The sequence below is a fragment of the Stylophora pistillata genome, chromosome 2 (genome assembly GCF_964205215.1).
Source record: "Stylophora pistillata chromosome 2, jaStyPist1.2, whole genome shotgun sequence".
NCBI classification, from domain to species: Eukaryota; Metazoa; Cnidaria; class Anthozoa; order Scleractinia; family Pocilloporidae; genus Stylophora; species Stylophora pistillata.
In genome coordinates this window covers 38,126,896-38,154,841 of record NC_142520.1, presented here as the reverse complement: position 1 = coordinate 38,154,841, position 27,946 = coordinate 38,126,896, and the positions used below count along the sequence as shown (strand labels likewise).

Here is a 27,946-nt window from a genome sequence, read left to right as displayed (position 1 = left end):
TTCATATGGTGAGCTTAAGTGATCGAGAATTTCATTGATTTCTCTTTTAACCAATTGCAACCAGATGCAAACTTGCCGGAAAGTCGATGACTCCTTAGTCATTTGCGTTTTTCATGCTTGAGGACACTAAGTGGCTTTTCCTAAGGGATTGTTGGAGTTTTAAGATATCTACCTTTAATGGGGCTAACCGATACAGCGTAAAACGGCTAACCAATTCGGCCAATAGGCATAGAAATTGACAAATTGTAAACGTTCGTCGTAAAAAGAAATTAACTGCAAAAAAGACTTCTAGTGACAATAATAGAATGATATTAACTGTTGGTTGTAAAATGGCCCAAATCGTAACCGTCAACTGTGAAAGCTATCGCCCCTTTGAGGCCCTCTGATTGGCAGTTATACTCTGCAGTAATCGCGCTTATAGAAACTCGGCCCAGGCTTTCGTGCTCAAAACCCGGCTCTTCCTCATTGTTTTGTAAGCTAATATGGCGTGTCCTGGGCGCAATAAAATGTACTCTCTTTTCTTTTGTAAATTTAATTAATCATGAAGAGTTATACTTTCTTATGAATCAATGATATGTCGCACTTCGCCCTTAATATTTCTTGTCGAGGAGGAAGGCAAGAAGAATTCTCACGTGCTCAGGTTCTTTTAAGAACATCGATTTAAATATTTATGATCACTCACCTGCCGAGAGTAATTGCCGCCCATTAACGAAAGTTCCACAGGTTATCATGCAAAAGTAGAATGACACAGTTTTGAACCTGTGCCTCTTCGCACAAATTCCCCTGCAGCAATTAATTACAAATTACAAATTCGGCCAGAATAGACTTTAATCCACCTATACCTAATTACCAATTCGAACAGTTGCCAACTCCTCTTTCTTGTGGAGGTGTCGGTATGTATGTTGACGCCAGTTTAAATTACACAGTCCTCGAAAAAACCTCTAACGAGGCTTTCCAGGCCTCATGGATTGAACTCGAATTTTTAAAAGGTAAAAATGTTATATGTGGTGTAATCTATCGGCAACATACTTCTCCTGAACAATTTCAATCGTATTTCGATATGACAATAGAAAGACTAAGCTCTACTAATAAACCGCTATATGTCATGGGCGACTTCAACATTGATCTCCTCAAATCTGAAAACTGTGATTTTTCTCATAACTTTCTGCTATCCCTGCAAAGTTACTCCTTTTTTTCCAGCAATTGACAAGCCTACAAGAGTCCATAATAATTCTGCCACACTTATTGACAATATTCTTGTTAACAGAATTGGCTTTAAACTCTCCAGCGGCAACATTGTCTCAGATATAAGTGACCACTACTCTCAATTTTGCATCATCCATTCTTCATCTTTAAAATCTCGCTATCAGGGGACTAAAATCCGTGACTATTCGAGATTTTCGGAAGAAAACTTTATTAGTGATATTTCTCAAACTGACTGGACCGGTTTGATCTCTAATGGCTCTCTTGACAAACGCTTTTCTTCGTTCTACAACAAATTGAATAAACTTGTTAATGGACATGCTCCTCTCAAAATTCTATTAAAACGCAAACCCAAGCAACTATCTAAACCGTGGATAACTAGAGGTTTACGTAGATCAATAAAAATAAAGAACGATCTCTTTTACTCTGGTGACATGGCTACATACAAGCTGTACAGGAACACAATTTTAAGCCTTACTCGCCAAAGTAAAAGACTTTACTATCAATCCTATTTTAGTAGAAACCTAAATAATATGAAAAAATCTTGGGAGGGGATTAACACTTTAATTAATAAGCACAAAAAGACTAAGCTCGTATTATCGCTCCAGCTTCCAGACAACCGGGGTACAACACAAAACCAGTCAGAAATGGCTAATGCATTGAATTATCATTTCGCATCCATCGGACCTAAACTTGCAAATAGCATACCATTATCCACCAGGGACTTTAAGGATTACCAAGGGAATTCAAATTACACCAATTCTTTCTTCTTTGACCCTGTCACTTTTACTGAAATTGAAATGGAAATTTTGAGTACTCCATCAAAAAAAGCCTACGGACTTTATTCATGTCCAGTTCGTCTTTTGAAGTCCGCACATCAAGCTAAATTTCATACCCTAGCTGAACTAATGAACATGTCCATTTCAACTGGTATCTATCCCCACAAATTAAAGCACGCTATAGTAATTCCAATTTATAAAGCGGATGATGAAACTGACCCAAACAATTATCGCCCAGTATCGTTACTGTCCGTGTTTAATCGAATTTTCGAAAAGCTAATGTACAAACGCCTAAAATCTTTTATAAATAAGAATGATATATTTTTTCACATCGCAATATGGATTTAGAGAGAACTGCTCAACTCAACATGCAATTCTAGATATTCTAAATACAATTGAAAACAACATTGATAAAAAATTATATTCCTGTGGCACTTTCATTGACTTGAAAAAGGCCTTCGACCCGGTTGATCATTCGATTTTGTTGAATAAATTTCACCATTATGGAATTAGAGGATTGATTAATGACTGGTTGTCGTCATACTTGTCTGTCAGGATGCGATCAACCCAAAGCGGTTCTGTTGTCTCTAGCAAAGAGAGAATAGTGGGTGGAGTCCCTCAAGGTTCTGTACTTGGTTTGCTTCTTTTCTTAATTTATGTCAATGACATGCATCGTTCCTCTAAAAAGTTTGACTTTTACCTATTTGCTAATGATACCAATTTACTATATGCAGAAAAAGATCTAAACAAACTTGAAGTTATCGTCAATGAAGAGTTATTAAAGTTGTGTGAATGGCTGAATTCAAATAAATTATCTCTTAACGTATCTAAATCTAATTTCGTTATTTCTCATCCTTATCAACACAAACTATACCGAGAAGTAAACCTTAAAATACTTGATAATAACTCGGAACAATTGGTATCTCTTGAACGTAAGACATATGTTAAATACCTAGGTGTTCTAATTGACATTAATCTCTCCTGGAAGCACCATATTAACTACATTTCCATGAAAATAAGCAAAGGTATCGGCTTTGTTGCAAGGCTAAGACACTTGGTACCGCTCACTACTCTTATAAACATTTACCGCTCGCTCATTGAACCGTATATTTCCTATGGTCTCGTTGCTTGGGGCCAAGCCGCGAATACTCATCTAAAGAAAATCGTCATTTTACAAAAGCGGGTTCTTCGTCTAATGTACTTTTCCGATTATACATCTCACAGTGCTCCTCTTTTTAGTAGTTCGGGAATTCTACCGATAAAAATGCTTTACTTCAAATCGGTTGCCTCTCTGTTACATGACATCAAAAATCGCTGTGTTTCTCCCAATATTTCTGAACTTTTTACTCACTCTGAACAGGTTCATTCCTACTCTACTCGTTTCTCAGTAGCTGGAAGCTTTTATATAAAACAGGCGAGAACAAATCATCAGTTGTTTTCCTTTTCCAGAGTTGGTGCGAAAATATAAAATGGCACCCCCCCTGAAATTCGTAAGCCAAGGAAAGCACCTTTTAAACGTGAGCTAACTCACTTGCTTTTGGAAAATTCTTGAAATTGAGGAGATGAATGTTGACTTGCGCTACCTTGACCTTTCTAGCTTATATTTGTATTTCAACTGATTAGCTTTCTCTTTGACCTGTTAAAAACTCCCTTGTGTGACTGGCCCAGTTAAAACCTTTAACATGATTATCACTACTATTATTTATTATTTATTTTTATTTGCGCATTTATTTATATATTTCATTGTTGCGTGTGTGTGTGCGTGCGTGTGTGTGTGTGTGTGTGTGTGTGTGTGTGTGTGTGTGTGTGTGTGTATGTGTGAGAGCCTATACAGTGTCTGTTTAGGTAGCCAGCCTAGAATAGCTTTGCTAACTGCGGGCTACAAAAGCCTTTATTTCTTTAATTTAAAGAAAAAAAAATAAAGTCAATGTTGTTGTTGTAGCGGATTTCGATTTCTTTAATTTATTAAAGATAATCATAAAAATAACTTCAGCCACTTTAATATCCTGAATGAAAACAAGGTCCTTGCCGAGCAGCTCACCGGCCTCCATGCTGACTGGTCCGTGACTCAGAGTCAAAGGTCTGATCAGAGTATTTAGCTGTCACAATTTAACTTTGGCATAGTCTTAGCAGAACAGATAAGAGCCCTTTTTGTGTCCCAAGCCTATAGATCACGGTTAAAACATGCCGGGTACAACGCACGTTACTTGGTAGTCACGTTTCGCGGTATAATCAGGCCATCCTCAAATGTCATGACACATCTAGGCTTAGCTAGGCCGTTCCCGCCACCGAATCATTATACAACAGTGAAAATTGTGCGAGAGAGTCCTAATTTAACACTGTTAACGCACAAGCAGCATGGATCCTCGCGCCTGGAAATATTTTCATTGTTAACTTTAATTAATTTCACATTTGAAGCTAAACGCTTCTCCTTCACTTGCTCGTGGAGTCCTCCCGCTTTACCTTGACAGACCTATGGATCATTTTAGGCTTTCCCGGTGAGGATTTTTTATCCAGAGCAAAGCTCGTCATGAGGATTCAACTTTGACCTGTAATGGGTAACAATCAATTTCGACGCAAAACTGAAAAAATTAAAGTTATATATAAAGTTTATATTCCACGATGATTCCTGATAAAGTCCAGTAATTCTCTTTAATAGGTTTTTAATCTAAAATATACAAAAAAAACTAGCATTGTTAACAATACTTATGTTACTTATATTGACCTATGTGCAACACAAAAGCAACTTGAAGAAACTAACATTACCTTTAGTGTTTTAATACATGTATGCTCTAGTGGTATATTTTCTAACAGCGATATTCAAGATCAACCCAGCTTGAAAGATCATCGTTTGAAAACAGACTACTATTCTAAATTACAATCGCATCAGGTTCTGAGTGTTCCCAAATTATGCACAGTTTTATCCCGATTTCTCTGGCCTGCATCATGTAAGGTTCATTTTCATGAAGATTTGAAGTGAATTAAATCTAATTTCTTGTGTTGGCGATTTGAGAATTAGCTACCAATCATAATGATTAAATTACTGATAGATCTGAAGATTTCTAATTCAATTTGCATGCTACTATGCAGTGCCGTTGTTGCTAAAAGAAACATAGACCACAACACCAGGCACTACGTGCCCTACTCATTTCGAACAGTGTGTGAGTTCTTTAACGTCCCACAAATTTTTTTATCACATACAAGGGCCTTGTGAGACGGGACCTCCATTTATCGTCCCTATCCGAGAAGACTAGAAAGTCTAACCATTTGCAGATATTATTACAAAAGCAGCACTTTCTTCTCAGTTATTTAAAGACCCTGCGTGATGGTCCGGCCGGATTTGAACTCACGACCTCCCGCACAACAGTCCGGCGCTCTACCCATTGAGCTAACCGGGAGGCGGTTCGTATTTTCTTTTTTTTTTTCTCCCTTGTTTGTTTCTTCTTTGGTCGTTTTTCTTTTTATTATCTTATTTGACATTATTTATAATTGTCGACCCAAGAGTTATCCCTGCAAAAGTTATAACTTAACTTAGTTTGAAAGTTGTTCTCGGTTTTCGTTTGTTGCGATATTTCTATTTCTAAGATAATCATCACAAGTGATTCCAGACGAAATGGTGCAAAACCTTTCAAAGTACATATTAATTAGCATATTTAGCACCACCCTCTACCTTTCTCCATGGGAATTACGCATGTCATCTGATACGTTTTAATTCATTAATTTTTACCAAGTGCTTCGAAAAGCTGATCTTAGATAGTAAATGAACGTTAAGTGCAACCTTTTTTCTCATTATAAGGATCATATATTATTTGTGGAGACATGCTATCCAGGGCAAATTGCGTCTCTACCAATGCTTAAGTGCTGCTTGTTTTCATCAGGCAACGACGTTTGAATAGCTACCCGTCGCTAATGTTGTGGTATAGTGACTTGTTACTGATATGTCTTAGAGCACTGTTGTTGATACATTAATGCTCCAAGATGGCGTTGCTCTGCCACAGATCTGTTTTGTTATTGGCTGGACTGACTACTCCGCCTTTAAGTTGCAGGTATTCGCGCTTACTCTCGATTCCTCTGTATCTTCTGATATTGTTTGCATAAGCTATCAACTTATCGGAAAATTGAGAAAACTCACACCGATGGCAACGATAATGCAGAATTAATAAGCGACAGTGACTAAACACAACTTTCAACACAGTTCTGGAATACCTTTTCCACTTCACGTTTATCCTGTGTAACTGTTTTATTATGCTGCAGCGAAAGGTGTGTAGAGATTAGATTTAAAAAGTTTTTTTAGTTTTTTGGTGATGTTTATTTTCCTACTGTGCACCATGCGTACATACTTTTTTTCCAATAGAAATCTTTCATGCATTACTTAAGCACGTATATTTCCACCCTCAAACAAGGATGGTTATGGTGTGAGACAGGATAAAACCGAACATATCTGGCTTTGAAGTCAGTTCTAAGTGAATGCCTCACGATGCTTGTTCTATCTGAGTTTCCTTGAAAGACCTAGAATAAAGAAAACCGAAAAAAAAAAAAAAAAAGAAAGAAACTGAGCACCTTGTTGTAGTCCACCAATTCTAAATTCCATTTAAACAGGGAGGTACTTGTAGGTGAAGGAGGGGAGGGAGGGGATGGAGGGGGCATGTGACCATGTCTCAACAGCTCACATCATTAACATAATGTTGTGCTTTTTTGTTGCGGCCGGAATTTTCTAAACGGAGTAAAATTTTCTGTCACTTTTCTTGTTTTGATTCCTCGTTTATACACCCTCCTATACTCATAGAAAATGTTAAAGATGGCACGAATTCCATAGCTTTATATCTGCTTGCAAACTATCCGTATTCGCCACAAACTCTTTGATTTTTACTAAAACATGTCAATTGTAGTGCTTTCCAAACCTTTTAGACATGTGGTTCTTTTTTAATGCATTTAACAGATGGCTATTTTGTTTCTCCAGCTGTGCAATATTTCTGGTTCACTGGTCACAAGACTTTCTGTCCCACCGTAAAATAACCATATGCATACTGTACTCGTGAATAACAACAATTCACACTCTTGCTTGCAGTGATACAATGTTGTAACTCACTCACGTTATTCACGGACCAAATTGGATTCCCCTTGCCCTATAACCATTACTGATAGTTGTTGATCAAATCAACGCTTTATTTACTGGTACTTCCAAACCTTTGTCTTATTCGTCTCCTCGTAGGTGTTCCAAGTTAAACCGTCAATGGATAGGCGCAGTTTATAGCTGGTAGTCCATTCCAAAAGTTCCTCTCCTCCTTGAGTAGCCACAGCACAAACAGACAGCACTGAACCCATATCTACTTGAAGGTAGTCGGTTCTATTAAATTTAGTCTTAGGACACCACGCTCCTCGTCCCCTGGTTTCTTTCAGTCGGCCGAGGTAGGAAGCATAAAAATCATCACTCATAAGAAACACACTGCTTGCTGTCATTCTGGCATCTGGAATTGTGTTGTTGTCTGCCACACCAACAGGCCCACATGTGTTTCCTTTTCTATCTGGAAAAGTATGATGTGATAAGTATACACTTTGGGGACGTATGATATTACTTTTCTCTCGAATGTGATGGTTCACAAATGTAATACATTACATACCTGTACAATTGCTTCCATTCCCAGTACATTCGGGCTTACAAGTACAAACGTATGATCCGTTGCCGTTCGCTTAGGTAGCATTAAGGTGACAAGAGTGATTTCCTTTACATTCGTCAATACTTGAGACACCATAAATATATTTTGCACTTTTTTCACTTTTGTTGCCTTAAAGTGGATAAAGAATGTGAATCGTGCGATGCTATTAATCATTGCAAAGGATAAAACAACGGTTTCTCCTTTTTGTGTTTTACGAGTTAGATATTGTAAACGAACATTTTATCACAATTATTTTTAACCCACCACTATAATGGCTCTGAAACAGGCAAAATGTAGATCATGGTGAACCTTGCATAAACATACATGGGTAAGGCTGCTTCAAATGCAACACGTAGCACTTAATAAGATAATAGGGACTTTAAGCAATCAGGACGGTAACGCCACGGAAGACGTCGATTAAAAAATGAGTTTCTACTTTTAGTTAGAATTTCGAAAATGGATGGATGTGTTTACCGTCTCAGAGGGCGGCAGACCTCAAACGCAACATAACGCATAAAAGTAGCGTTGAGTTCAAAATGTAAATTAAAATAATTTTTCGCCGCGGTTTAGCTCCACAGACGACGCAAATTTTGGTGATTTCACGTTGTTGTTTTGCAAAGGACGGCTAAGAAATGTACAAAGTTTTAAAACGTACGTGCTGGGCTATTGTTCTGCCAATTAGATCTATTTTTTTTCCACGTTCTCGTTGCCGTAGCCGTCATGGTTTGCTTAAAGTCCCTAATAGTTCCTGCTAACGATGCTTTGTTTAATGCTAAGGCTACTATGATGTAGCGTGCGATCGAAGTCATATTTCTGATTCATTATTCGCTCGTACCTTGGCATGACTGTCCATCTCCGATGTATTCTTCCCTGCAGGTGCAGTTGTGGGAACCGTCAGTGTTGGTACAGTTCGCATTAACGTCACAGAGATGGTCTCCGTTACTGCACTCATCCATATCTGGAAGTAAAAGGGATGTCGTGGCAATTCAATAGAAGCAGAAAACCCAAAAAACAAACAAGCACAGGAATACAGGAATAAACGAACAAAATTATATCGCTGAAAAGTATATCAGCCGTGATATACGAACAAAATAGGCGACTTCGGTGAGTTTCGTAAAATTAATGCTAGCTAGAGAAGTGTCCACATGACTTGCCATTGGTATAATGCCATTATTATCTCATAGATGGAACAGCATTCAAAAATCCAAGAAGTAACAGCTACTAAGTCGATAGTAATTATATAGTTTCGGCTAGTGAGGCTAATCTGAATTACCCTCGCATGACCATCCATCTCCACTGTATCCTTCCTTGCATGTGCGATTATAGGGTGCAGTTACAAGAGCCCTTAGTGTTGGTACAGTTGGCTTTCATATCACAAGCATGATTTACATTACCGCACTCATCGATAACTTCAACGTAACTCTTTGGACAAAAAAATATCGTGGATGACTAGGAATTAAGTTAAGCAAACCAGTTTTTTTTTTTTTTTTCTTTTGAAATCTCTATTGTCTTTGAGCGAAAAGAATTGAGTATTGCACCTCGAGATGACGGTAAGTTTTCTTTTTATCTGAACATGTGTCCATCTCTAGTAAATCCAACTTTGCAGGTGCAATTGTAAGACCCAAAGCATTGGAGCAGTACGCATTTTCGTCACAGAAGTTATTGCCACCTTCGCATTCATCGATATCGAATTTGATTCGTCGAAAGAAAACATTGCAAGTAGAAAACATTTAAACAAAAAGGAAGGTTTAAGGTGAAAAAAACTTTGTATAAACTGATTCTGCTCTTGGTATACTGACTTAACTCCCAAGTTCAAAGCAAAATAACAATGTATCAGTAATTAAAATGTTTCATTCACAAGTCAGGAACATAACCCTAGAGGTCCTGACGGCTGCATAAACTAAAACTAGTCTAACTGATATATTTTCGAATTCCCTTGTAACTTGGCTGAATGGCGCGGCATTGTCGTCAACGCGTCTTGCTGGAATATTTTGATCAATATTTGATAACACAGAGATTCAATTCACCTGTACAATTTTGTCCATTTCCAGTATATCCAGGGTAACATTCACATAAATGTGATCCAATGTTGTTTGCGCAGCTAGCGTTCACGTGACAAGAATTGTTTCCTTTACACTCGTCAGTATCTGTAAAATCATAAACATAAAAAAAAATTGAGTTCTAGATGCATGCACCAGATTTTTTTACGATTCCCTCGACTTCACATCCGTGGCTCTTCCCCATTAGTAATCATCTAGTCTGTCTTCTACCAGTTGATATATTTCATGACTAATACATTTGTTTCATTAAGAGTTTTTATCACGGAATGTTTATTTAATACATTTCTGCCAATGTCAACATTGTCTTCAGGCCTACACTCATCGCTATTATCTGTAAGGCATGCTAGTAAAACAAGTCTTGCAAAGATGATAGTACTTATCTTTCTGATATCAGGGGTTTCAAAAAGAAAGGAATCTAGTACCTATACAGTTGCGTCCATTTCCTGTAATTTCGGGGTGACAAGTACAGGTATACAATATGTTGTTCATATTTTTTAGCAGAATTTTTTTACCAGATCTATCAACACAACAGCTTTGAAACAAGCCGGATGTAGACCATGGTAACTGTACGAAAACTTACATGGGTACTGCTGTATAAGGTTATGAGACGATACACCAAAAAAAAAATGCTGAAGCATTTATCCACTAGACCATCTTCAAAGTTACCTGAACATGAGTGTCCATCGCCGGTGTATCCCACTTTACATGTGCAGTTGTAAGAACCATATGTGTTAGTACAATTTGCATTCACGTCGCAGTCGCTGATGTTATATTTACATTCATCCATATCTAGAGTTTAAAAAGAGAAGCAGTGACTAAGTTAGAGCAACTTAATTACGAGAGGCATCCACACTGGAACTGATCCAAACCAAATATTACGATGGAGATATTAATGAAAGCACATGCATAATTCATAATACTTTCATGATACTGATAACTATTCATAACATAATAATTTGGATATATCAACAAAGTTGAAATGGTAAATTGGCCACCGTAATGATTACAAAAGCTGACGTTTCGAGCGTTAGCCCTTCGTCGGAGCGAATAGAGGAATTGTGGGTTGTGTGTGCTTTTAAAGGCAGAAAATGGAGCTACGTTATTGGTGGGTGCATGGCAACGAGAAAAACATGAATAAATTAGTGGAATGAAAAGCGTTCATTGATCCCTGTGGGATCATCTTTCAAACCGGCAGTCTCAATCCCACAGGGATCAATGAACGCTTTTCATTCCAGTAGTTTATTCATGTTTTTCTCGTTGCCATGCACCCACCAATAACGTAGCTCCATTTTCTGCCTTTAAAAGCACACACAACCCACAATTCCTCTATTCGCTCCGACGAAGGGCTAACGCTCGAAACGTCAGCTTTTGTAATCATTACGGTGGCCAATTTACCATTTCAACTTTGTTGATATATCCAAATTATTTCGTTACTCCCACCGACGCAGCCCCAAACAGTTTCTTTCGAAACTATCAGCCTCTATTCATAACATAAAGTAACTCAAAAAGTAACCACTGTGATAACGACAGTATAGTTTATAATACTTTCGTGATACTGACAACTCCGTGCAAAATAAAACAATTCAAACAAAACTTATGGGACTTACCTTCGTTAACCATGTCACAATAAATCAGTTGTGCCTTCCCTTTCTCTGTTGGATCCAGCCAATACTTGCCGCTTATGGTGTGTTTACCTTCACTCGCTTTTATTTCTTGACAAGACATCGCCGGTAATTCAGGGATAGAGCCTAAGAGAGCTGCAATGATATATATACTTATTGACTAAGTGAGAGGGCCGCTCGGAAAAATATTTGGTTCAAGGTCATGACGTAAGGACCAAGTGCAGCGAGGTCCGTGCCTTATGACCGGCCCGACCAAACTCAGTCAATAAGCATTTTATAAAATGACGACTTAGTGTTGAATATTTCAACCTAAGATAGGACGCGATAGACGAGCACACTGCCACACAAGCACAAAAAAAAACTCAGCAACTACAATTTTTCCTTTATTTTTCAAGTCAGAACAAGAAATTCGCAGTTCCTTGAAAAACGAGACCTTTTTTCTCATTTCTCTTTCTTTTAAGTTTTTTCAACAAAGATACGCGAGGGCAGCAGGGTGGCTTTTTTTCCGGACCGACGCACGTCAACCCGTCCGGCCATGCACATGTCAGCTTTTAGTATGGTTTTCTATGGAATTGCGCGAGCGGGGTCGGACGGGTCATATGATAAAGACAATTATTTTATACTCTTCATATTCTAAGTGTTATCAAGTGAGAAGAAACCGAAATACATAGACTTTTGAATTCTTACCTCTGCCGTTTAATCGCCGGATGTAAAACCATCCAGGGGCTGAAAGGAAATTCTCTGGTCTCGCCTCCTTGGTGCGGTTATTGAGTTCACATATCTGGTATTTTCGATCGTAATTATAGCTTTGGCACCTGATCTCTTGTCCACAATTGACATGGCAGAGGTGAGGAGCCGCCACTGACCATCTTTTAAAGGCAGAGCGCTTGAGAGCCATTCCTTCTATGCTTACTTCTGTCCCGCATTGATCAATAGCTGTGACAAGCTCCATGACAGAGGTGAAAAGGGCAAATCTCAAATGGCGGAACAGCCACCACATACTTCTTTTCTTGTGCTGAATCTGAAAACATTGAAAATGAGACCACGTGAGAACATTGTGAGAGCTTATCTTGAAAGGAAAAAATGTCGTTTTTCTCTAAAAAGATTGATTGTGTACTAGATAAAGACATATAGCAATCATATCTCATCCACATTAAACTATTGCTTCACAGTTTTATTTTGTAAGAACAAAATTTACACAATGTTAAGAAGAACAGAAAAACGCTTATTGAGCTTTATTCAAATATTTGAGTTTTAAAGGATCTTTCAGCGTCTGTCGAATTATGAATTTGATATGATTCACCCATGATATTGTAATCCTTTTTTGATGTAATAACTCTTTATTGTGTTCTCCTGATGAATTCCAAACGCTTTACGCGACCTAAGAATAATGTATATACAAGTATGAAAAATATCCACCCAGAAATATTGGTTCTAAATGCTAAGTAAAAAGATTCTTATGTAAAGAAAACTTTGAAAGAAATGATCTGGTCATATTGACCGAGAAAAAAAAAACTTTTAAACTGAAATCCAGAAGCTCCTGATTACAGGTATTCTCCGTTTTTTAAATAAAAATCCTGAAGCGTTTTACCCGTCATCTAACAGACTACGAACAGTTCCTCCTATTCGGCGATTCCTCTCGCGCAAGTCAAAAAAATACCAGTGAAAAAGAATTGCTGAAAGCTGACGTCATGCTGCAAAGTCAAATTCGTGCCGGAAAAAAATTGAAGGCGTGCCAGAATGATAAAGTCTTACAAGAAAATTGAAGGTGTGCCAGAAAGTTGAAGTCGTGCCGAAAAAATTGAAGGCGTGCCTGAAAGTTGCCACAGGGTGACCAAACGTGCGCAACACTTCGCGCACAACACTGTCGCAAGTGGTTGCATTCAAATGTTGCATGAGTTTGGCCGGGCCACAAGACAAATGTGAGCAAAATAAATATGTACCAGGCAGGTGAAAACCGCAATGATTGTTGTCAGTAGAATGTTCTTATTCCAGTTCGTGTGAAATGATCGGTTGGTTTTGCCGTGATGTTATTGGCTGTAAGACTCAAGTGACGTAAGTCGGTCGTGATTGGTCTGTTTCGATCTGTCAGTAAAGTTATGTCGTTCTTTATCGGTCGTTTGTGATGTTTATGTCGTGAATGAGTCGTTTGTATGGATCGGGTAGTTGTTGACATCTGTTTAGGGGAGTCTGTTCTAAGTTAGTAAACCAGCTTACCAGAGTCAGTCGCTGAAAATAGTCAATGCTGTAGGTTAGGCATTGTGCAGAGTCCCAGTCAATGTTGTGGTTGGTAAGTCGATGGTCTTCAGCAATGTGATTGCTGACATTACCTTTCCTCGTCGCCCGTCAATTGGCATTACAATGCACTGAGACTGCAATCCGACAATCTACTGACCAAATACCACTATCGACAGACGACATTATGTGTTAGTTGTGAAACGCTATTTATTTTCTTTGTCCTTTAGATTATTGCTTAACCGCCTATTGTCTATGCTTAGTTAATGTTTATCTACGTTACGGTTTATTTTTGGATACAATGAAATATATGAAGTTCATATATTTTGAACTGCGGTATTAGATACGTATGATGCACGATCCTCGCAGTAGATAGCGCTATTTAAGCAATAAATAGCGCTATTTGTCGATTACTGTAACTGGTGTGAAAATGTTACGCAAGTTATATCAGTCATTCGCTCATATTACGGGCTTGCGAAAAAGAGAGAACCATTTTTTGATCGCTGTCAAGAGGTCGTGCGCTCCGCTACTCAGTGTAAAATTGTTTTGTCTACTCCGCTACCCGCGCTTTTCAAGTACGCTAGGAGCTCTACCAAAGCAAGTTACCTATATTGTTTATGCTCGATTTAGTTTATCTTTTCTTTCATTATTAGTTCAGCTGATTTCAAGAATAGGTCACTGTGCTGTGTCATCGTTTTGTAGGTCAATTAATTAGCTTCGTTTCGTTTTCTGTTACCTTCTAGTTTGAACCACACACACATAATTATATCACATTTGCTATCGCAATCACACCAAGTATTCAGCAACTACCTTATTTATCGCTACCTGGCTACGTTCCATTTTGTATCACATAAAATTAAAACACTTGGGATTGTTACATGTGGTGCTTGTGCGTTCGTTTTGGAGCTCTATGTAATAGCTATCCTTCCACTACTAAGCGACGCTACCCTGTGATTCTCTGGAATTCACATCATGGACTTGCTAAACGTTTGCCTAACGTCTACTCACTTTCAGCACAACGGTAAGGGTCTCCAGTTTCTGTTGTTATAGCAGAAATTGTGATGCAGAACATCGAGAAACGCGCCCTTTCGACTTGCCGACAAACGATACCGCTTTGGCTAAGTTACGTTGACGACACATTCACCGCCGTTCGACACGACGAAATTGACGCATTCCACCCCCAACTTAACAAACAAAACACTGACATACAGTTTACCAGAGAAGTCGAAGAAAATGGCAAAATTCCTTTTCTAGACTGCTTGGTAAGCTACAACGACAACTCATTACGGACGACAGTTTACAGGAAACCGACACACACCGACAGATTACTAGACGAGTCATCCTACAACCCTACATCACACAAAGCCACAACTATCAGAACTCTAACACGACGCGCACAACTAGCATGCCACTCGACAGACAGCTTATCCGACGAGAACAAATACCTTCATCGTGTTTTTACGAAGAACAACGACTTCATCCGACGAACCACTCACCGACCCACTACCACTACCGAAACAAACGACACCGCAACCCCTACGACTACAGCAACCATATCGTACATAAAAGACATGTCTGAAAATATCTCGCGCATCTTACTACCCTTCAATATCCGCGTCGCCCACAAACCCATCACCACACTACGTCAGTTACTAACCAACGTTAAAAACAAAGACGAACCGAGGAACAGACAGGGAACGATTTATAAGATCAATTGTTCCGACTGCCAAGCCTCCTACATCGGTGAGACTGGCAGAAACCTCACAACAAGACTGACTGAACACAGACGGGCGACGAGAAAAGGTGATGTCAGCAATCACATTGCTGAACACCATCGACTTACCAACCATAACATTGACTGGGACTCTGCGCAATGCCTAACCTACAGCACTGACTATTTTCAACGACTGACGCTGGTAAGCTGGTTTACTAACTTAGAACAGACTCCCCTAAACAGATGTCAACAACTACCCGATCCATACAAACGACTCATTCACGACATAAACATCACAAACGACCGAAAAAGAACGACCTAACTTTACTGACAGATCGAAACAGACCAATCACGACCGACTTACGTCATTTGAGTCTTACAGCCAATAACATCACGGCAAAACCAACCGATCATTTCACACGAACTGGAATAAGAACATTCTACTGACAACAATCATTCACTTGACTCTGATGATGACTTCCGCACAGGTTGTCGAAACGTCAGTCACTACCACCGACAACAGTCCTTTTCAGGTCTACACTCACCCGGACGATCAGACTACACCCTCACATGTTACCCCCGGGTTCAAGCCATTTACTACACAACTAGTGTTGTTTACATTTTCGCTCGCTTTATCAGTCTTGGAAATTACTGACTCATAATAATACATTGTTGGTTTTTATCTTGTGTTATCAATACGAAACGAAGTTTTACGCCAGCTATCTTTATTCTAGAAGAATTACATTGAATTGGATGTGATACTTCTATAGACCACTATTTCTTTCCTCTAGCTGTTTATGCCGACTTGTCCGTATTTCCTGACCTTACATTTTCTGAGGTTGAAGCGTATACTCAGAAAGAATCTGGCTGCAGGCACACAACCAAAGGCTTTAAGTTTTTCGCTGAGCTTGGATATTTACACGATGTGCGTCGAGTTTTTACGATCCACTCTCCTCTGAGTTATTCGTCTTTCTTAGGAAAACGATGAAAAGACGACGAGCTGTTGTAACGGGTGTCATTTTTACATTGTGGAACACAACAATGCAACGCACAGCCTCGTTTTTTCTTGTTGGCAGGTTATAAAACAGAACAAAATATTGTAGTCAGTTGTGAATCCGCAATTGGTTGGCGAAAATATTATGATTACGAAATACCAAGATGGGAATTTGGCCACTCAGTTGCGACAAAAATGAAAGCGAGCGAGAGTGTGAACACTAGTTGCGTTCAACGAACTCAAAAGAATTCAACACGCAAAATCGGAAATACAGATCATAATGTTCTGGATTCAAGCAAATGTAATTCCTAACACTAGAAACTGTTTTCTGTATCGAACGACATTACGTTTATAAGATTGAAATACGACTGTTAACAAAGAAACTCACCGTCGCTCGTTCTTGGGGAATCGGCCATATCTTGTCTTATATTTGGGCTTTTGCCTGGCCTTTACTCCCAGAGCAAAGGTAAATCAGGCGAAATTCAAGCTCGATGAAACTAAAGTCACGATAAATCTCGTTTTTCGTTCTTAAACAACAAGCGTTTGAGATGTTTTCGACCAAAATGTCAAAGTTCGTTTCGCTTGAGTTGATCGCCACGATGAGCGGGACGCTGGTTTGCTTACTCACCAGCAGTGCGTTGCTATGTGGTATCCAAGCACGTGATTAAGTCCCGCAAAGAGCCTATTTATCTTTTATTTTCCGTCATAAGAGATGTTATGCTTGTTTTCGGTTTTGACAGTTGGTTTTCTAATCAAGAAAGGAGTTTTATTTTTTGACTTTGAAATTTAGTCTTAAAACTTCCTCTGGCCTCCAATAGAGAGAATTACTATTTTGTAAAGTGTCAAATCGTCAATCCACTTTTGAAAAAGCACATTTGCAAATCTCAAAACTCACTTCCATCCAAACTAATTTTTTAGCAGAAAACCAAGACGGTTATTTTCACCTGATTATCATGATATGAAAAAAAAATTAAAAATTCGGATTGAAATATTTTGAAATTACAACAAAGTTTTCATACAATGGAAGGGTCATAGAATTATCTTATATCGCAAGAGTCATGGTTTTTGATTCCGTTTTTGTTCACCACGAGAGGATGCGAAACACATTTTTTGGTGGTTTAAGGGCCTCTCGGAGGTGAAAATTCAAAAAAATTATATTTTTGGAAAATATCAATTACAAGAAACCGAATCTTGTATTTCCTAAAAGAGCTTTATAAGGGATTTAATGTAACAAAGTTTGGGTGACTTCGATTTTTCCATCTTGGACACCTAACCTTGATATTTACATAAAGTCGTTCTTAAGTGACAGAACAAAAATTCTGAGAAACAGCGAAAATATAAAAAAAGGTGCACCGCATTGGCTTTATAGAGCCAAAGGCACTATTCCTTTTTTGACCCTCTACTAAATACTGTTAGTTTACTTGAATAATGTTGTTTTGTTTTGCTTTGTTTGTTGTTTTTTTTTTATTCGCAAAACTTTAGGTTAGATTAATTAAAAAATGGTTTGGCGTCTCTCATCCGCAACATTAAAGAAGAAAAGTATTTCAAAACTTTGCACCTCACAAAAATTCGTAGAAAGTTGTAGAACGTCAATAAAAAGCTATTCCATTTGAATTTCCTTAGGCTCTGGCCAAATTTCAGAATGTAAAGGTTTCTTGTCACCTTTGGCGATCAGTTATGCCTCATTCACGTCCAATGTGCTGCATCGCACACGTAAAATTCGAGATGTAATGAAGAGAATTTCATCATTATAAATGGACGAAAAGTTTGAAAAAATGTGATGTAAATATCATGTCTCGAATCTGTCAATTAAAAAATTGCGTTCTCTGTTATTTAGATATTTAGTGATATCATGTCAATTTTACCATCTTATTTCTCGACAGAAAATGATAAAATGCGAAATCTAGGCAAGGAATATAAAACTCAAAACTAATCGCTTTAAAGTTTAATTTTCCTCATGGGCGGAAAATCATCAGATCTTATTCGCTCGGAAACTTTTTAACTTTTTTATTTTTAAAGGGGAAGAAGTAGTATTCTCTCAATTATTTAAATGTAGTGTTTTCATTCATAGAGTGTCGACAAGTGTTAAAGAAACTAGCTTACCTTTCAAGATGCAACACCTTTTCTATGGAGTTTTTATGTTTTTTTCAGAAATTCAAAACGTCTTAAAAGGAGGCTGTTGTCAGCATTTGCCGTCTTGTTACCGTAGTTGCAGTTAAAATAGTCAAAAGAAAAAAACATTATCAATAATGAATTTCTTGTTCCTGTTTGTTTCTTGAGGATACATAACAACAATTCCTTTTTTAGTCGTGAAACGATTTAGAATTTATCTATTAAAGTCGCAACTTTTCGTAGTAGCATGAGTGTCTCGAGTGTTGCTTTGAGAAACACTTACTTTCTTAAATTTGCCATCAGCCATAAGAAAGAAGAATATGAAGGACTCGGTAATGATGGAAGGAATCGCACACACCCTGTGGAGTAGAATAACAATAAGAAATAACACGTTTTTGATCCTCACAATGCACGCACGGACAATAGTACCATTATAAAGTAAGTATCCGCTTAGATAAATTATTTGCCTAGCACAAATCAAAGCTATACACGGGTTTCTACTTGTATTTTACTCAGTTTTCTAATAATTTAGTATCATTATTAGGTAACTTCTTTCCATAAAATGTCCATTTCAAAATTTTATTCTACCGCAAGGACGGCGTTAAAAAAAAAAAAAAAATTCTCGCTCTCGATTTTCGCTTTCTTCAGGAGCGGGAATCCCATCTTATTTGTTCGGATAATGCTTTTCTTTTTCCTTCAGAAAGGAATAAGCACATTATTATTAGTTGTATCCAGATGATTTGAATGAAGTCTTTCATTTTCAGAGTTTTAACATGGTAGCATCAAAGAAAACTGGCCTACCTTTTCAGCGTGCAGCAGGCTTTCTCTAGGGTTTTTAATTGAGGAATTAAAAACATCTTAAAAACGATTCTGCCATCGACATTTGTCGTTTTACAACCGTAGTGACAGTGACAATAGGTAATATATAACCTGTAATTAATCATTTAGGTGTTGTTCCTATCTGGTCCTTGACAATAAAAATGGCTGTTTTTTTTTTTTTTTTTTTTTTCTTCAGTCTTGGAAGTTTGACATTTTTTGAAAGAAATGTTACAACTGTTGAAGCGGTATGAGTATCGTGAGTGCAACATTTAGTAAAATAGAACGTAAATGGTTTTCTTAGACTTTTCATCAGTTGTTGACATAAAAATGAATCGCATACATCCCGTAGCGCAGAATAATTAGAAGGAATAACGCGCTTTTCTCCATCACGACACACGCATGTATTAGCGACCCAAAGAATCAATGATCAGCTATAACATATTACAGTCAGTGTACACACATCGAATCGGATCCCTTTATGTATTTTACTCTGGCCTACTGTATTTTCGTATCGCTATTAGTGTGTGAAGCATTTCATAGACGCGAATCCCCAGCAAGTCTGGGCGATTTCAATAAGTTAAACTATGAATTTGTTGCAATCCACTGAAAACCATTAAATTAAATATAATAAAAATACTTGGAATAAAAGGCGTCCTGTACTCTTAATATATATGATTGAAAAGAGCCAAGACACCGAAAACACACCGATACTGGACACAAAAACCCCTTAAATCCAGCAGATGGAAAAACGGGAAACGTGTACCCCCAACTAAGGCAGTGATACTAATTATGATTATGTGCAAGAGGTAAGAACGTCACCTTACGTGCACTGACATACAACTCACTATAATATGATGCGATCCACTACTTTGCTAAATGGAAAATATTAATTCCGGAAGCTGAGACCTTCATATTTGCAAAAGAATTTGTCAGCATAACATCCTACGCCGGTAATGGTATAATGAATAGATAATGACTAGATGTCAGAAGCAAATTGTCTCACACGAGTTAAAACATAACCACACGAACAGTGAGCCACGATATTTTAAAAGCGTACAACTTCTTTGTAGAGCAAAGAACAGAATATCCGTACTTGAACATGCTGTGTCCTCGAAAAGTCTGGAGTTATGCTTTTCCCTACTTTTGTTTCCTTTGGAAGATTTCTGTGAACGGTTCGATATTTATTTCGCTTTTTTTTTTGGCGAGAAAGCGGCTGTTTCTTGTGTTTTCATTTGACATTTCGCCAGGGAAATTCGCATGCAGTCGGCAAGAATTCATTCCCTCTCGCATGCCCGACGTTTGACCGTTATTTTACAAAAATTGAGCATGGTTACCCAATTTGATTCATCGTCGGAACTTAGATCTTTTCCGGCTTTGTCTCGAACCCTTGGCAAAATTGAATAGCATATTTCTTTGCATCACAACCAAGCTCAAATTTTACCATCTTCCTAACTCTATCTATTGTATCGCATCTCCCTTGAAAAGTACCACGCGAATAGACTTAATGACTATCTAATTGCAAAATAAAGCTCGTTACGCTGTTTAATGCTTTATGTCAAAGTATTTATATAGGTTATTCTCCTCTTCTACCTATTATAGGTTTCCCAAGTATTTGGTGTTTCATCATCATCACGTCATCTGTTTTTAAAGGGGAAGAAGTTGTATTCTCTAGATTATTTAAATGTAGTGTCTTACTTCATAGAGTGTTGACTAGTGTTAAAGAAACTAGCCTACCTTTGAAGATGCAACACCTTTTCTGTGGAGTTTTTTTCTTTCAGAAATTCAAAACGTCTTAAAAGGAGGCTGTTGTCAGCATTTGCCTTCTTGTTACCGTAGTTGCAGTTACAACAATAATAAAAAAAAACATTATCAATAATAAATTTCTTGTTCCTGTTTGTTCCTTGAGGATATATATAACAATTCTTTTTTTAGTCGTGAAACGGTTTTAGAACTTATCCATAAATGTCGCAACTTTTCGTAGTAGTATGATTGTCTCGAGTGTTACTTTGAAAAAACAAGAAATGTATTTACTTTTTTTAAATTTGCCATCAGCCCTAAGAAAGAAGAAATTAGAGACCTTACGATTTGAGGACGTCACCTGTCTAGGACGCCACCGGAAGTTCGTTTTCACCTAAAAATGACATTGCGCATGTCTGTGTGTGAATGGGACAATGTTTCAGATGTGGTGAGTACGCCATTTTTTAAATTTCCCGTCGTGCACAAAACGTGAGTATTTGTTTGGTTTTGGAGCTGAAATTATTAATTTATATCGCCGTTTTCGCTGTTATTTTGTATAATCTGTGGTTAACAGTCCTTGTTTTTTCAGAGATAGACGATGGATTCCAGTTCCGAGTAAGTAGACTCCACATGTTTTCCTTATAAACAGAATGGAAAAAATTTATCATGTTTAGCATCAATTTATCATGTCATGTGAGAGGTCGGCTGATGTAAGTAGAGTATAGTTATAATCAGAAGTCAAACTCGCAGTTTCTACAGCGAGCCTAATAAAAAGTTTTCGAGCGCTGCGATCTTTCTTTTAAAGTCTCAATACATTTTCCTCCTGTTTGCCATGTTTACCGATTTATTCATGAATTGGTAATTCAATGGTTACTCTCATGCCGTTTCCGCGACTTGAGAAGAGATATATCGAAGATGCTTGTTTTCTCGGCTTACCTTTAAAGCCAGTTTCATCCCACTACAAAGAATACTCATTTCGGAAGCCTCCATTGCATTAATTTTTTATACTTTATAAGAGACCAGCTAACCTCAGGATTTTAATTATATTTCGTCAGGTAAGCCAAGAACATCAACCAAGAGAGGGATGTCGTAATTTTCGAAGCGAAAATCTGTCTTACACTCAGTCTCACTTTTATCTTGCAATGTAAATCTTTCATAATTCCAATAAAGATACTGTGGATTTTTCGACTCGTTAACATCATACAACAACAGAAATTCATCCTCATTGATTATTTCCTCGCAAAAACTTAACAGACGTTCTTCCGGCGCTTTCCTGAAGGACGCTATTCTCGACCAGGGGCTGGAAAAAGTTCGCGTCTTATTTACCTTTTCTTAAGTCTAAATTCCCGCACAAAGAACGGCGTCCTCGCCCCAGGCCTTTATATGCCGTGAAGTCCCAGAAGAAGACGCCGTCCTCAAATCTTAAGGTCCCTATTGAAGGACTCGGTAAAGATGGAAGGAATCGCAGATACCCGGTAGAGCAGAAGGATGATAAAAAATAACACGTTTTTGGTCCTCAAAATGTAAGCGCAGACAATAGTACCGTAATAAAGTAAGTATCAGCTTAGATAAACCATTTATGCTCTTCTTATAACTTCCCGCTTGAAAGTAAGTGCTGGTCATGCTGCTTTGCCTGAGCTCTGTTTGCTGGGCCACGGGTCAATAAGCAAGCCAAGGTTGAACACAAAGGACTATGGGTAAAAACCCAAAGCCAGTTCTTAGCAAAATAAGTTCAATCCAGTAACAACATTAAAAAATGAAATTGCTTGAATTTGGCCCAGGGAAGGTGAGGGCAAAACAAACGCCAAACACATGTACAACCGGGCCGGGCTGGGAGGGAGAAAAATTGAAACTCTGTAAGCAACTTTTTGGGCAACTGGACCCACTAGACTGTTCACGTTATCTGGGGTGCCCAAGACTGAGAGCGCATGTTCGGTTTGGGCCTAGTGACGGTTGCCATGTAAATGGTGAAGTGTCTATGCTTTCATAGCAACTTAAGAACCACAACAAATGAGGAAGTTATAAGGAGCATAAAAATCCTATTCGCTAGCAAATGTTTAATTTACTTTACACAAATCAAACCTATACACGGGTTTCTACTTGTATTTCATTCAGTTTTCTAATAATTTCGTATCATTATTAGGTTATAAATTACTTCGTGGACACGAGTTAACACAACTAAGTAATTAACTTAAACAAAGAAAGACGTACAAATAAGTTAAAAAAGGTGTCTGCATTCTTAAAATATGCATGATAACTGAGAAACTCTGCACGTCTTAAGTGAACTCCGTGCCATCTAGGTTTGAAAAGAAAAAGAGAAATGCATGCTTAGCGAAATCATCCAAAATCGAAGAAGGCTTTCGTACATCGTTAGAACTTTGGAAGACTTTGATTTGAAAGCTATCGTTTAAAGTTATTGGTTTTCTCTTTTTTTTTTTTTCATAAGTGAAATAATAGAGCTGGTGTATCAAATTTGTCTCCAAAGGGTAAAGATCATAATAGGCTACCACAACGTCAGTTATTCTTTTCTTCTTCACTTAAAACCACCTCCCGGTTAGCTCAATTGGTTAGAGCGCTGGACTGTTGTGCGGGAGGTCGAGGTCGATGGTTTGAGTCCCGGCCGGACCAACACTCAAGGTCTTAAAGTAACTGAGGAGAATGCGCTACCTTTCTATAATATCAAGAAATGGATGGACTTTCTAGTCTTCTCGGATAATAACGAATAAACCGTAGGCCCCGTCTCCTACATCTATTAATTAGTTAATTTAGTTAGGCAGGGGACGTTAAAGAACCCACTCACGAGATTACTATGATGTGGTCTGGCCTGTTTACTGGGAATTGGGGGGAGGGGGCATCTTCAAATAAGTTTCCTTCGATTGATTCTAAACTGCTGATGCAGTCCAGCCAAAGTCCCCCGAAAAGTGTTGTGATGCGCATTTCATCATATCCACATGTTAATTTGCGCAATATAAATATTAATTTTTATTAATAATAAATATTATAATTCTGATTATCATTATTAAATCATAACCGTTATCTTCAATGGCGGTGTGCGTTAACCGCCATAGCGGAAGAGTACAAACTATTTAATTCAAAAAGCGTGGTGTTATTAAAATTTCCTTTTTGAAATGCGTTTGCAGCCACAGCAGACAATGTTAGTCGTTTTATTGAAAGGCAACTACACATTTCTGCATAGTTCTCGATATTAATGGTGATGTTTATTTCTTATAATGATAGTCACGCAGCAAGACGTTTTTGAATCTTCCTTGCAATGATTCTTTAGAAACAAAAACAACCTTTCTTATTTTCATAACAATGAAAACTAAAATCGTGCTCACCCTTAAGGAATAATGAAAAAAATTACCACGCAACGAAGGAGGATATCCTCTCTTGCAAGAGATTTTTCTTTATAGCCCCCCGTCCTCACCAACATCGAAAAGAATTGATTATCGGCTCTTATGGGCTTTTAACCTTAAATATGTCGAGGCTAGATCTGCTCAGGCCAGATGTCCTTAAACAATTATGGATGATGTGCTGACATACTGTAATATAGAATGCCACAGAGATTACTTCCATTGCTGCACTCAACCATATCTGGAGGTAAAAGTAATATCGTGACAATTTCATAGAAGTAAGTCCCTCTAAAAAAAACCAAGCAAACAAACATATCTTGCTGAAATTTATATCCTTGTAACACGCATAACTATAAAACTAATTAATACCCCAACTTATTCCGCTGGATTAACGCCTGCTTTTTAATGAGGGAGTCCTCGAAAAATCTGCATTTTTTATGAATGCCGTGCCTGTAACAGGCGGAACAACATGACGAATGCGACGTGTGCGACTAAAGTTTTTTAAAGTTTAACAGAATGATAAGGTGGTGCCAATGAGCAGAGAACGAACCAAAGTCTAGATCTACATCAAGTCTAAACGAAAACTGTCAAAAATGGTATGTCATTTCGCATTTTTATAACGATCAGTAAAACGAGGGAAATGTGATGCTAAACTTTAAGGGTCCGTGAGAGGTCTGATGGATTTTACGGTCAATTCGCCATCACAACAAACTCGCCACCACAAAACTTGCCTGCACTCAAAGTCAAATCGCCACCGGTGGCGATTTGACTAAGGACGTTATGTGCGAAACTTACATCAAATAAAAGCTAAGACATAGTATATGTAGAGCGAGGTTTACTCAATAAACTTTGGCGTCCTTACTTTGTTTGGTAAACCCTTAGTTTTAATGAATTATCGAACGCGATCGTCAGAGGGAACATCGCTGACATGCGACTTATTACTCTAACTCATTCTAAGTTTGATCCGTTTGCCCTTCAGGGACTCCTAGAGGATGCTAAGTCACTTTCTGCGAAATTTTTCCGTGTTTGGATATAGTCTTAATATCACATCATAACAATTAAACGATCAATAAACAGCAAGATCTAACCTTCATTTTAACATAAGTCATTAGCTTTGATTGCGAATCATGTTTATAAGAACGAAATTCGTGTTAAACCTCACGTCGACATTCTTTGTGTTTGAAACATAGGGTTTACCAAACAAAGAAAGGACGCCAAAATCGGTTGAGTAAACCTCGCTGTATTTATACGCGCTTTTAATTTTGCAATATACTTCGACTTCTTAGCATTTATATGTTGTAAGTTGCATGTACGATTTCATTCCTATCGGCGGAAATCACTTATTTCACTGGGTAAATATCACCCTGGTTTCGCTGTTCGCTAACTGATCACAATCTTTCGTGATATCAGCATGTTTTGTTTCGTTTACTGTCCCATTATTGAGACGCTACATTTACCAAAAAGCTCTGCTCGTGTGGTCGGGATTCGTTTTGTGGTCATTTGACGGAGGCCGTATAAGAGACGGTTTTTTCAGAACCACCACAAAAATCGCAACGTTTAACTGATGAGTGTTTTTTTCTTCAACTTTGCAATATATATAATTCTGTTTCACTGGTCACGAGACTTTCGGTCCCACCATAAAGTCAATAACCATACTTGTGAATAACAACATTTCACACTCTTGCATAATATCACGATAAGTGAAAATACTGCTTGCTGTCAGTCTGGCATTTGGAATTACATTATTGTCTGCCTCGCCAACAGGCCCACAATGTTTTCCCTTTCCACTTAGAATATTATGATATGATTACAGAATTAAACGAGACTTACCTGTAAGTTGAAATTTGATTGGGATTCTATCCTGTCATCAGTCTGGAACGAAGGAGTCACATGAGATGCGCGCGCATGCTGCTGATCAGTCTTCAACGTGAATGGCACAGGATAAGGAACGAAGGAGAAGGGTGGGTGGGTTGGGATGTTACTCCTTCGTTCCGGACTGATGACAGGAGAGAATCCCAACCAAACTTCAACTTACAGGTAAGTCTCGTTTAATTTTGTAATTCTATCCTGTCATCAGTCTACGTCATTACGGTGTCACATGAGACTTCAAATTCCTGTGCCATGAGTTATCAACAAAATCAGACATAGTTCAACAACAATAACGACATTTATTGTCAAAAGGGGCTACAGATGTGAATCATTGTTCACTCCAATAACGTGTGTCCAAAATTTGCTGCTCTATCGACCGGCTTCTCATAGAAACGTGCAAAAGTTCCAGAGCTGAGCCATCCTGCTGCTTTCAAAATTTCTTGTATCGCAAGTCCCTTAGCTTTACAAGACGAAGTGGACGCAGATCTGGTACTGTGTGCAGAATAGGCAGTGATGTCAATTCCTGCTGATTTCATAGCTGCCTTTGTCCATCTAGATACAGTGTCCCGCGAAACAGGATCATGAGGCTTGATGTAGGTTGAGAGCAACTGGGAATACTCCTTCCTTAGTGGCTTGGTCCTACTAAGGTATTCAGTCAGGTGCTCCACTACACAAAGTTTTTGTCCTCTTTAAAGGCTAAAAGTTCGATAGGCCCCAGGTGCTTTCCTGCCTTTGATTGCCTTAGCTTGTCCATGACGGTAATCCTATACATGTCCCCAACTGCTCGTATATGATTGATGTCAAATAAATGAACCCGTCTGGCCTCGTTGGCCAGTTGTTAGATGTAACAACATTGTCAATTTTAATGAAAAATATTTCAACGATAACTCCTAGGCCAACTTCATGGTCCTGAAGTAGTCCAAAACAATATTAACGTCCCAAATCTCGCTGTATCTAGGCAATGCAGGCCTAAGTTCATAAATCCCTTATAAACAACGACAAACTAAGGGTGCTCCCCAAATTTACTCCCATCATCAATGATTATCACCGCTGAGAGTGCTGAGCGTGCCGAATTTACAGCAGTATAGCCAAGTCCTGAAGAGTAGAGAGATACTAAAAATTCAATTGCCTGGGTAATGGTCGGATGACATCTGTTAATGCCATTATCCTTGCAAATAGCAAGACCACTTTCTGAGGTAGGAATCATACTGTTTCGAAATACCAGGCCTCCATGATGCCATTACCACTTTTTGTGCACTAGAGGACAGCCCAATGCGATTTAGGTTTCCCTGATAATAGACATACCATCAGACTGAGTTTTTCCCACAGGGGATGTACTTCGGACGGGTGGCTCGGTAGAAACAGAAGTTCCTTTCTTGCTTTTATCAGCACTCTCTCCTTGACCATCATGTGCAGAACTTTGGGAAACCAACTCTGAGTTGGCCAATCTGGGAGAACAACAATTCCTGCTGCCTGATCTGATACCATTTTGCTTAGGCAGGCTGGAATGACACTAAAGGGGGGAAATGCATATAATTTCAGCACCGACCAATCCAATGAGAATGCATCTATAGCACTAGCAGTTGGATCTGGTTTGTAGGAAACACAACTTGGAAACTGATTATTAATGCGAAAAGCGAATAAGTCAATTTCTGGAAGGAACGTTAATTTTTCTAAGGCATGAAACAAGGCATCTTTGTCTAGCATCCACTCTGACTCTCTCTCATTTCTCCTGGATTCAAAATCAGCAACCAAGTTATGCTTTCCTGGTATATGGGCAACGCTCAGCCAG

At 38.3% G+C, this 27,946-nt stretch overlaps 2 protein-coding genes and 1 long non-coding RNA gene across 3 annotated transcripts in view; 1 reads left to right on the top strand and 2 right to left on the bottom strand.

Annotated features, from left to right (window-relative positions):
* The window catches only part of LOC148739375 (uromodulin-like), a 112,722-nt gene extending 93,979 nt beyond the window's left edge, over positions 1 to 18,743 (bottom strand). The window contains exon 1 of the mRNA XM_088751223.1: positions 18,660 to 18,743. The gene's annotated coding sequence lies outside the window, so the exon portion shown is untranslated. The remainder of the gene's footprint in view (positions 1 to 18,659) is intronic.
* Positions 1 to 27,946, bottom strand: part of LOC148739373 (uncharacterized) — a 44,703-nt gene that overhangs the window by 11,305 nt on the left and 5,452 nt on the right. The window contains exons 6-7 of the mRNA XM_088749466.1: positions 10,366 to 10,488; positions 8,475 to 8,597 (exon numbers count right to left, since the gene is read on the bottom strand). Coding sequence (XP_088605592.1) covers positions 8,475 to 8,597; positions 10,366 to 10,488 — 246 coding nt within the window. The remainder of the gene's footprint in view (positions 1 to 8,474; positions 8,598 to 10,365; positions 10,489 to 27,946) is intronic.
* Positions 20,552 to 22,117, top strand: LOC148739374 (uncharacterized). The gene is made up of 3 exons (XR_015997383.1): positions 20,552 to 21,380; positions 21,522 to 21,547; positions 21,988 to 22,117. It is a non-coding gene; the product is annotated as an uncharacterized LOC148739374 (long non-coding RNA).